The 12,529-nt window shown below is 42.4% G+C and overlaps 1 protein-coding gene across 1 annotated transcript; it reads left to right on the top strand.

Annotated features, from left to right (window-relative positions):
* Positions 1-10,550: 10,550 nt before the first annotated feature.
* On the top strand, positions 10,551-12,002 carry LOC126195205 (myosin heavy chain, embryonic smooth muscle isoform-like). The gene has a single exon (XM_049933720.1). The coding sequence runs from the start codon at positions 10,551-10,553 to the stop codon at positions 12,000-12,002; it is 1,452 nt and encodes a 483-aa protein (XP_049789677.1).
* Positions 12,003-12,529: the final 527 nt, after the last annotated feature.

Here is a 12,529-nt window from a genome sequence, read left to right as displayed (position 1 = left end):
AGCTTAATTCTGATTGGCTAATGGCTTGAATGACCAATCAGAATCATTCTTCTACATCATCCTTGCGGCAAAACTTGTCTGAGCCAATCACTAATCAGAAAATCATTACGTCATCCCAATGCCAATTTCTAATGTAATATTTAATAAAATAGACCGAAATGCAAAATAATCTTAAAATTTAGAAACTTATTCCACTTCCAACTTGTGGCTGCTCTCTTACAAAAGCAAGCACACGTCGACATACATCAGCTTCGTCGTTGCACCACAATTTTCCCACGATTCTATTTCATAAGTTTTTACACAAAAGAGTATTAAGTTTTTACATATGTCCCACAGACACTCTCTAATTCATTCCCATGTTTACACACAACAAAATAATAAGCAGATAATAATTTTGAATGCTTCTTTTACACTACGAAATGCAAAGTAATTAAAGTTTAGAAAAGACAATTCCAATTAAGTGATTTTATACACTGAGAACTCTTTTTATGACTTTAGATGATAATGAAAAACAAACTGCTATTGTTGCTAACTGAGTTTTGAAACATAAGTATCGGTTGTGGGACATTTATGTAATTTTCTCAATCTCCAGAACTATTAGAGATAAAAGTCTGGAATTTTCACAGGATTCTTTTCTTAACAACAAAAGATGGTATACCAAGTTTGAAACAATCGGTTGATAATTACCATGGTTTATTTCGATTCGTAGGGGGTATGAGTTACCGTTCCTAGCAGATGGTACTGTAGACCGTTCTCATGGCCAGTCGCGTCAGCTGCTCTGTGAGTCACAGCGAAGACACAATTCTGCAGCCACCGGGCTACACGGCTGCATGCTTAACTGCAATGAATGTTATCTCGTAGTAACTTGCTACGTTACAAGTTGTTACAATACCTTGGCGAATAGCGGCTTCAAGTTTCAAAATTCTTTGAAGTCAGAAACCCGAAGAAACCTCCATATATAGATTAAACATTATTTCTCGGAATGATGTCATGGTTGATAAGGATTTGTTGTGGACGATCAAAATAACGCCGAAAATAAGACAAATAAACACAACATAATTCCTGTTGAAATATACAATATTAAATAACAATTACTTTCAGATACAAGATCACCGGTGAGTACTACATCACAATCGTTTGTTTATTGCATTGAGTCCAAGCACAGACTAGGTATGCTGTCCGTAAATGGTGTCAAAGGAAAAATCAGTAAACCAATTAAAAACCAAGTCTTGGTTGTTGTTGTTGTGGTCTTCAGTCCTGAGACTGGTTTGATTCAGCTCTCCATGCTACTCTATCCTGTGCAAGCTGCTTTATCTCCCAGTACCTACTGCAACCTACATCCTTCTGAATCTGCTTAGTGTATGCATCTCTTGGTCTCCCCCTACGATTTTTACCCTCCACGCTGCCCTCCAATACTAAATTGGTGATCCCTTGATGCCTCAGAACATGTCCTACCAACCGATCCCTTCTTCTGGTCAAGTTGTGCCACAAACTCCTCTTCTCCCCAATCCTATTCAGTACCTCCTCATTAGTTATGTGATCTACCCATCTAATCTTCAGCATTCTTCTGTAGCACCACATTTCGAAAGCTTCTATTCTCTTCTTGTCCAAACTATTTATCGTTAATGTTTCACTTCCATACATGGCTACACTCCATACAAATACTTTCAGAAAAGACTTCCTGACACTTAAATCTATACTCGATGTTAACAAATTTCTCTTCTTCAGAAACGCTTTCCTTGCCATTGCCAGTCTACATTTTATATCCTCTCTACTTCGTCCATCATCAGTTATTTTGCTCCCCAAATAGCAAAACTCCTTTACTACTTTAAGTGTCTCATTTCCTAATCTAATACCTTCAACATCACCCGACTTAATTCGACTACATTCCATTATCCTCGTTTTGCTTTTGTTGATGTTCATCTTATACCCTCCTTTCAAGACACTGTCCATTCCGTTCAACTGCTCTTCCAAGTCCTTTGCTGTCTCTGACAGAATTACAATGTCATCGGCGAACCTCAAAGTTTTTATTTCTTCTCCATGGATTTTAATACCTACTCCGAATTTTTCTTTTGTTTCCTTTACTGCTTGCTCAATATACAGATTGAATAACATCGGGGAGAGGCTACAACCCTGTCTTACTCCCTTCCCAACCACTGCTTCCCTTTCATGCCCCTCGACTCTTATAACTGCCATCTGGTTTCTGTACAAATTGTAAATAGCCTTTCGCTCCCTGTATTTTACCCCTGCCACCTTTAGAATTTGAAAGAGAGTATTCCAGTCAACATTGTCAAAAGCTTTCTCTAAGTCTACAAATGCTAGAAACGTAGGTTTGCCTTTCCTTAATCTTTCTTCTAAGATAAGTCGTAAGGTCAGTATTGCCTCACGTGTTCCAGTATTTCTACGGAATCCAAACTGATCTTCCCCGAGGTCGGCTTCTACTAGTTTTTCCATTCGTCTGTAAAGAATTCGTGTTAGTATTTTGCAGCCGTGGCTTATTAAACTGATTGTCCGGTAATTCTCACATCTGTCAACACCTGCTTTCTTTGGAATTGGAATTATTATATTCTTCTTGAAGTCTGAGGGTATTTCGCCTGTTTCATACATCTTGCTTACCAGATGGTAGAGTTTCGTCAGGGCTGGCTCTCCCAAAGCCGTCAGTAGTTCCAATGGAATGTTGTCTACTCCGGGGGCCTTGTTTCGACTCAGGTCTTTCAGTGCTCTGTCAAATTCTTCACGCAGTATCGTATCTCCCATTTCATCTTCATCTACATCTTCTTCCATTTCCATAATATTGTCCTCAAGTACATCGCCCTTGTATAGACCCTCTATATACTCCTTCCACCTTTCTGCTTTCCCTTCTTTGCTTAGAACTGGGTTTCCATCTGAGCTCTTGATGTTCATACAAGTGGTTCTCTTATCTCCAAAGGTCTCTTTAATTTTCCTGTAGGCAGTATCTATCTTACCCCTAGTGAGATAAGCCTCTACATCCTTACATTTGTCCTCTAGCCATCCCTGCTTAGCCATTTTGCACTTCCTGTCGATCTCATTTTTGAGACGTTTGTATTCCTTTTTGCCTGCTTCATTTACTGCATTTTTATATTTTCTCCTTTCATCAATTAAATTCTTGGTAGATCTCAAAATTAAAGGACAAAAATTGGACGCGATTTCTAATCATTCCTGAATGCCGAAATTATTTTGAGGGTCGATTGGTTCGACGAAGAAAAGTTTATTATGGACTTTAGTAGTGAAATTCTCAAAATGAAGAATAAATCTGGCACTTTAAATATACCGTTTGAGGAAACAGAAATTACTTACGACGCTAAATATGAATTATTACAAATAGAAATGTATCCTAAGAGTAATGGATTGTGAAATAGTTCCGAAATTTGTCATGTTAAAAGACTGATGATGATAAGTACGAAGATGTATAACAGGACTTAACGTGAGAACAGAAATCTGATATGTACAGTATGTTAGAAAGAAACCGTAATGCATTTTCGGAAAAACTTGGGTTACTTAAGAACGTCAGATACGATATTGAAGCACTGACTCACGAACGATTTTTCGTGACGTCTTTCTCGCTTACCTTGGATAAGAAACAATTTAAACAGTTAGAAGTAGACAAAATGGTTGAATACGAAGCTATTGAGAGGAGCAACCATGAATATAATCCGCTTTCATTGCTGTGAATAATGAAGATGAGGAGTGCGAATGGTGATTGACGCACAAACTTGAAATTAGATTGTCAGAAGAGAAGCTGACCAGCTGGAAAGCTTAGGTGAAAAACTACAGAATTTCCGTAATTTACGATTTTTAACAGGGCTTGATTGGATGGCAAATTCCATTAGACGATGAACCCTGTAAGTATAGGCATTTTTATTTGCCTACAAATGTTACCAACATAAAGTTGTCTCTTTCCGTCTCAGTACATCAGTTTTGGGTCTTCTTCGAGCACTGGATTTAGTCTTGGGGAAGGAACAAAGTGGCAGATTAACAGTATACGTTGATGATCTGTCAATCGCCACGTAAGAGTGGTGAGGACACTACACAAAGTATTCACTGCTCTTCAAGCTGTGGTGAGGACCTTAAAATTTGAAACGTCTGAGTTTGTAAAAAGGGAGTTTAAACTTCTGCAGGGCATCATTACGACGTCTGGGAATTTTAAGGACCCAGAAATGTCAACAGCTTTTGAAAAATACCCTCCCCCCAGGAATAAAAAACAGCTTAAAGCATTTCTTGGCCAGTGTGGATTTTATCACACAGTTGCGAAGGGGCAGGCAGGCTTTCAGTAGTCTCTGTTTTAGCAACCTGCTTAGGAAAATTTTGCCTTTATTAGTACTAAAGGGTGTCAAGATGATTTCTAAGAATTAAAAAGGTTCATGTCGAAGAATAATTTTTACATCATTCAGAATTAATAGAACCATTTTATATGATTGCTGGCGTCATTGAATATGGAATCAAAGTTGATATTTTCCAAGTAGTAGATGGTCGAGAAGGAACAGGTCCCAAAACCAGTGCATCTGCGAGCAAAGCACTCTGGACCAGCTCCCAAAAACAATGCATCCGGGAGCAAGGCACTAACTAAACATGAAAGCGGTTACACTATATCAGGGAAAGAAACTTCGACATTTTTATGGGGGTATACAATAGTTACTCATACTGACCACAAGGCATTAACTTACCTAATAGTTTGCCTCCTATAAAAACTGGAGGTTAACCCACTAGGCATTATACATTCTGCAATTTGTTCATACGAACTCTGATGTCAAATGCACCAATAAATATGTAGCAGATGCCTTATCTAGATTACCGGAACATCGAAACGATCTGCATAAAGAGAATGACGAAGACGGTACGTTCCAAAGGTCTCTCATTAACAAAGTACCTGAGAAAAAGAAAATTCAAGATATGTGAAAAAATATGCGACATTATCAAAACGAATACAAAGTCTGAAAATGAGAGAAACTTAAATTTGATATTGTGAGCCATCTCAAATTGCTCAGTATTATAAATTTTTTGAAACTGTATAAAAGGGAAGATTTGAACTGGGGGGTCTGGAAGGTCTGTTGGCCATCACAGTTTAAAGTGGCGGACTATTTCTACCTTGCATCAGTACACAGTGGACCCAAGCAGTATACCGGAAAACTTGCAGGTGTTATACTAATCATTGGTAACATGGTAAAAAAGGTGATTGTGCATATAAAGTCGTGAGATACACTCCTGGAAATTGAAATAAGAACACCGTGAATTCATTGTCCCAGGAAGGGGAAACTTTATTGACACATTCCTGGGGTCAGATACATCACATGATCACACTGACAGAACCTCAGGCACATAGACACAGGCAACAGAGCATGCACAATGTCGGCACTAGTACAGTGTATATCCACCTTTCGCAGCAATGCAGGCTGCTATTCTCCCATGGAGACGATCGTAGAGATGCTGGATGTAGTCCTGTGGAACGGCTTGCCATGCCATTTCCACCTGGCGCCTCAGTTGGACCAGCGTTCGTGCTGGACGTGCAGGCCGCGTGAGACGACGCTTCATCCAGTCCCAAACATGCTCAATGGGGGACAGATCCGGAGATCTTGCTGGCCAGGGTAGTTGACTTACACCTTCTAGAGCACGTTGGGTGGCACGGGATACATGCGGACGTGCATTGTCCTGTTGGAACAGCAAGTTCCCTTGCCGGTCTAGGAATGGTAGAACGATGGGTTCGATGACGGTTTGGATGTACCGTGCACTATTCAGTGTCCCCTCGACGATCACCAGTGGTGTACGGCCAGTGTAGGAGATCGCTCCCCACACCATGATGCCGGGTGTTGGCCCTGTGTGCCTCGGTCGTATGCAGTCCTGATTGTGGCGCTCACCTGCACGGCGCCAAACACGCATACGACCATCATTGGCCCCAAGGCAGAAGCGACTCTCATCGCTGAAGACGACACGTCTCCATTCGCCCCTCCATTCACGCCTGTCGCGACACCACTGGAGGCGGGCTGCACGATGTTGGGGCGTGAGCGGAAGACGGCCTAACGGTGTGCGGGACCGTAGCCCAGCTTCATGGAGACGGTCGCGAATGGTCCTCGCCGATACCCCAGGAGCAACAGTGTCCCTAATTTGCTGGTAAGTGGCGGTGCGGTCCCCTACGGCACTGCGTAGGATCCTACGGTCTTGGCGTGCATCCGTGCGTCGCTGCGGTCCGGTCCCAGGTCGACGCGCACGTGCACCTTCCGCCGACCACTGGCGACAACATCGATGTACTGTGGAGACCTCACGCCCCACGTGTTGAGCAATTCGGCGGTACGTCCACCCGGCCTCCCGCATGCCCATTATACGCCCTCGCTCAAAGTCCGTCAACTGCACATACGGTTCACGTCCACGCTGTCGCGGCATGCTACCAGTGTTAAAGACTGCGATGGAGCTCCGTATGCCACGGCAAACTGGCTGACACTGACGGTGGCGGTGCACAAATGCTGCGCAGCTAGCGCCATTCGACGGCCAACACCGCGGTTCCTGGTGTGTCCGCTGTGCCGTGCGTGTGATCATTGCTTGTACAGCCCTCTCGCAGTGTCCGGAGCAAGTATGGTGGGTCTGACACACCGGTGTCAATGTGTTCTTTTTTCCATTTCCAGGAGTGTATTTCCAAAGACTGAAATGAGGGTCCTACGTAAAACAACATACCAGATGGTATACTTGATTTATTTTCTGCAAATTCATGAAGCCCCCACCTGAAGACGTCAAGTAATTTTATATAAATGTTAGTGGCATTCGAAACCTTTTTCAAATTTATCTAACCCTATCCAATTAGAAAACGCACAGCTAAAGCAATATTTAACACAATTATTGAATACTTTGGAAAGAAGGTATGGAGCAGTATGAAGTACAAGTAACATATATTTCAGTTCACCACCAGTTGAATGCTAAATCCAGTTGAATGGCAAATCTGTTAGTTATGTAGACTGTGTAGAACCAATTGCCACCGCAATCATATGTGGATGGGGCTGGTTCACAGCAGATTTCGTACTTGTCATGAACTCCTTACATCAGAAATCTATGTAATATTCTTCTCGGGTATGCAGCCGGATCATGACGTCTTCATGACACAATATTTCCGCGGTCCAACTGGCCGCCATCTTCAGGTGAGAGCGCTGGTGCACAATCTCGCCGGAACTGACTTCCCAGCGCAAGGCCGCAGAAGACCCACAACGCGAGAAGGTGCCGTAGCTGCCCTCTAGCGCAGTAAACATGCCGCGCCGCCAGTGGTGGAAAGAGGCGAAATCGAGATATCGCTGTCAAAAATAAAAGAGTGAATATTGCTGCGCGGTGTGGGATCCTTACCAGGTGGGATTGACGGAGGACATCGAAAGGGTGCAAAAAAAGGGCAGCTCGTTTTGTGTTATCACGTAATAGGGGAGAGAGTGTGGCAGATATGATACACGAGTTGGGATGGAAGTCATTAAAGCAAAGACGTTTTTCGCCGCGGCGAGATCAATTTACGATATTTCAGTCACCAACTTTCTCTTACGAATGCGAAAATATTTTGTTGAGCCCAGCCTACATAGGTAGGAATGATCATCAAAATAAAATAAGAGAAATCAGAGCTCGAACAGAAAGGTTTAGGTGTTCGTTTTTCCCGCGTGCTGTTCGGGAGTGGAATGGTAGAGAGATAGTATGATTGTGGTTCGATGAACCCTCTGCCAACCACTTAAATGAGAATTGCAGAGTAGTCATGTAGATGTAGATGTAGATCTGCAAGTTTGTTGGATGGTGTGTAGCTGATTCTATACTCATAAAAACAAAACTATCACACTTAGTTTATGATCAAGAATATTACGCCATCCTGCTGTTCTGGGAAGACAAAGAAATAAACGAATAACAAGGTGTTTTGCATCAAGGCGGACTCAGTTTCTGATATTTTAGTTTCACATTTTCTATATTGAACAAGTGCTGATAGCTCCTGAGGTATGCATTTTAAAGCCCATATCTACCAGACATTTTTTCTTGGCTAGGTCCATACTACCACCTCTGAAAGTTGCCTACACTACAATCTTAGAAACAACAGTACCGGTCAGAGGCATCAGAACGGTTTTCGTTTACAACTTTCGACTCGTTCGTTTCCGGTAAAGGCATCCTAACCTCAAACTGATACGTTTATCCTTCTCCTTTATGCTTCGAAGTTTGTAACATCATCACGGAGTCGACTTGTATATACATACATTTACACGCGCCGGCGCCTATATCTGTGACGGCCTGGAGCGCAGCTGTATGACGTTTCCGGACATGGTTTCCTACGCTAATTTCATGTACTAAGTTTCCTCTGCAACCTCTAGAAAAGTGTAACACGAATTGTGAAACATCATGTTGTAAGGGGTCCGCAGGCCCTTACTATTAAAATTTGCGCTCACACAGGTCGGTAGGGCAAATATCGAGTAGTGTGTGCAGGACGCGCGAGCTAGAGGGGATCCCCCAGAGTGCCGAGTGGACGGCTTGGGTAGATCCCCGCGAGGCGGGAATAACTGGGCGGAGAGCAGTGCGAAGTTAGAGCGTGGAGTGCCGAGGCCGGGTGTGGTAGGTTCCCGCGAGGCGGGAATAGCTGTGCAAAAAAAGCCAGCAGAAATTATTGCTATTTACCGGCAAAGGGAGTGGCCAACGCCGTGGTTTAACCCCTTTGTATCAATATTCGGCGGAAAGGTGAGAAAGTTTTATTATAAAGTGATTTCAGTGAGATTGAGTGCCGCTGTTATACTTCCGCGTCTACCGCGTCGGCATTACTTGGATTACAGTGACTGGATATTGCGGGTGACGATGCACAATAATTGTAGCGACCTGTGATGAGATTAGCCGTCATTAACAGTGTATTGACGAAGGCAGTGGCTGTCTCCTTATTTTTGTGCTTGCTAAGAATATAGGTTTTGTTTATGAAACTGTGTTTGCTGTCCTCATTTCCACCAAACCATACTTATTACCATATTTGTGAGGATAGCACGGAATGTAACACCTCCTGAGCAGTCCAATCCGATTGCTAGCCCATTAGGTACACGGTCACATTATTTAATTATCTAATTTTGGGCTGCTAGTCAGATCCGCGAACGAGCGGATAGCTAAAAGAATAAAAGGACGTGTTACACCTTGGCTTACCGTGGACAGGACTCGGACTAATGCAATTTTCGAACATAGTGTTACACAGTTGGCTTATCGTGAAAAGAACAAGTGCAATTTTCGGACGAGAAAATAAAATTTTCAATGTGGAATAGGGACAGTGCATGAACGTTAAAATCGCGATAAGGAACAGTGTAAATTTTGAACAATACGAAGTAATAATATCGCAAGATTGTGACCAAACTGTTTTGTTGGCTATATTAAACGGTATTGCAAAGTACAAATGCGAAAATCCGCGCGAAAAACTGTGAAAAGTGGACATAAAAAAGAGACACATGTGAACAATAAAATAGTGAGACGAGCCAAGATTACGTCACAAAAGTTGTTAGAAAGGTGTTTTGTGGTGATATGTTAACCGAAATTGCTTTTTGAACGGCGAAAATCGGACAGATTAGCGTGGACCCATAAACTGGTATGCTGACGATAACGTATTGTGGCGACGCAGTAGGGAGTGACGTCACGCAAAGCCACGTAGCAGTCGCGCCAAAGAGCTTCGACCCGCGAGGTGATTCCACACGACCTCCTACCACACAGCGACGCAACTTCGAGACAGCGAGCGCAGTCCCGGCATCTAGCGGCTGAACGACGAACTACGCCCGCCTGCAACGCCACGGGCGGCCGACGGAGAACTACGTCGTCTGACAGCTGGTCTTCAACTTCGCGCGAACTCCAACAGCGGACCGACCACGCCCATCTGAAACGTCAAAACATCGCGACTCGCGGTAACGTCGGTTGGTGAGTGAAGACGACGAGTTAGAGTAACAGTAAATTGCAGTGTGCAGTCTTCGTGATAAATAAACAGTTTTAACTGATATTTACGTTAGGGAAGATGCTAAATTGTAATAATTTTAGAAAAGTTGCGAAGCATATTTTGAAGTCTAGCATGCTTATTGGTGCACACTGCATTGGATAAATGACAATTGTTTTGAGGAATTTACATTTTTAGATTTTGTGAGTGTTATGAGTATCTTGTTTAAAATATTTTTGCATAAATTATGTATGTGAAGATTGTTTTTGAAGTTAGGTTTTTGAGAGCTGTTATGTTTGATACTCAGGCATGTTGTGTCATTTTCGGAACTAGATGAAAGGGTTACCGGTAATATTTGAGTAGGTTCATGGTAATTAGGAGTGTTTTGAATTATTGGAGGTTATTTTGTACTACTTGCCTGGGCATTAAGTATAAACCAAAAATGTCTTCTGAAGATAGGCAGGTCTGTGAGGCAGTAATTGAAAGGAAAGGGGTAGGACAGAGAGACAGAGATTATTCAGGAATTAGTGATTGTGGATTGTCATTAGGAAGCCCAGCAGCACATTGAACTAATTATCCTGAGACACCGGAACAAGCGACGAGAGCTAGGCCAGTTCCAGAGGATGCCGATATACGGTCAATGTTAGTAGAGTTGCTAAAAGGTCAAGCATCAGCAGAGAAAAATCTCAGAAAATCATTAAAGGAAGATTTACAAGAATCACTAGAGAAGAATTCACAAGAAACAAGAGAATCATTAGAGAAGAGTTCACAAGAAACTAAAGCATCGTTAGAGAGGAATTCACAAGAAACCAAAGAAAGACTGGAGTTATTTAAGGAAGATTTACAAGAGATAAAAACGTCACAAATGAAAATAGAATATAATCTGAAGAAGGAAATACAGGAGCTACAAGAACAGTGGAAAATGGATATCAACGAAAGAGAGAATAAGCTGCAGAAGAGCATAGACCAAGTCCAGGGAAACGTGGAGAAGGTGGAAGGAAAATTAACACAAAAAATAGAAGACGATATCGAAGAAACGAAGGCCGAATTGGGAGAAAGAATCAACGAAGTGGAAACAAAGTGCAATTATCGAATCGCCGAAGTGACGCAGAGGCAACAACAATGCCACGAGGCGGTTAGGGGGATAGAAGATAAGCAAAACCGACTAACTGTTAATCTGCAAAATGCTGTAACCATGCAACGAGAAGGAGAAAAGAGGGTCGCAATGGAGGTCAAACAGTTACAACAGGGAGTGCAGCAATTGGAAAGCAAGACAGAGGAAATTGATAGACGAATTAGTAATGCAACCTTAGCCGTTGGGGAAAATAAGGTCATTACATTGATGAGCAATGGTAATCGGTGCATCCAAAGTAATACAGGGCAGAAGTTTAGACCAAAAGGAGGGTTGCACCCAAGGATATTTATGAAATGGCTAAAAGGAGTTCTTCCAGCACATCTTAAAGACTCAGACAAGATTCAATTTGCAATAGATAGAATGGAAGGTGAGGCGTTCACTTGGGGAGTCAGGAAGAAGGAAGGGACTACAAGTTATGACCAATTTGAGGAGGAATTCTTAAGGAAATACTGGTCTAAAAGCCATCAATGTGCAGCAATTGAGGACCTACTCCATCGCAAATCACTTAGTACATGGAGGGGAACGTTGAGAGAGTTTGCTGAACATTTGTGGGAATTGAACGAGACCCTGGAACAACCCCTGAGTGATGACGTAATGATATCGGCAATAAAAAGAAGGTTGAATCACAGAATGCAAGAAACTATATCCGGGAGCCTGATTGAAGATAGGGAGGCGCTGATGAAGATACTGGAACAATTAGAATCTGTTCGATCACAAGGGCATGATCAACATAATGGTCAAAATCGAGAGGGAGGTAATGACCCAAGGAATCATTTGAATAATTCGTCTAATTATAGAGGAAGAGGTGGCGGTTATGGATACAGGAACCGTGGTGGTGGACGGCAATGGAGAAATGACTGGAGAGGAAATGAAGAACCAAGAGATCATGAGAGAAGATGGGATAGGCGAATGAATGACACGGTGCATATAGAAGAAGAGGAGAGACCGGAAAACTGAATGACACTCCAGATGAGGTCCGATCGGGAGTGAGAGCTACGAGGACCAGAATAAACCTACTGAGACATGACGATGGTGGAGACCTCAGAAAAGATCTACTAGAGGAAAGAAGTGAGATTCCCAAAGAACCCAGGTTACCCATGATAGGAATCAAGTTATGTGGGCTGAACATCGAAGCATTAGTTGACACAGGAAGTGAAGCATGTGCAATATCCAAAAGGTTATATGAACAGATACTAAAAGCGAAGGTTAACTTGCCTAGTTTCCCAGTGAGTGGAGTGAGGATCGTGAACGCAGTAGGTGCAAAGAGTAAACCAATTAAAGAGCAAGTATTAATTACATTTGAGATAGAGGAAGAAGAATATGAAGCAACATTTTTGGTAGTGACCGGATTGAACACATCGATTATTTTAGGGATAGATTGGTTAAATGAAGTTGATGCAATAGTGAGTTTTGATGAAGGTACTATCAAAGTTAAAGGAAGAAAAAGCGAAGAAAAGAGGTTGAAATTTGCTGAGGGAAATGCG

Source organism: Schistocerca nitens, chromosome 7 (assembly GCF_023898315.1).
Source record: "Schistocerca nitens isolate TAMUIC-IGC-003100 chromosome 7, iqSchNite1.1, whole genome shotgun sequence".
Classification (NCBI taxonomy): Eukaryota; Metazoa; Arthropoda; class Insecta; order Orthoptera; family Acrididae; genus Schistocerca; species Schistocerca nitens.
Note: the sequence above shows the minus strand (reverse complement) of the source record. Positions and strands in the feature narration are given on the sequence as shown.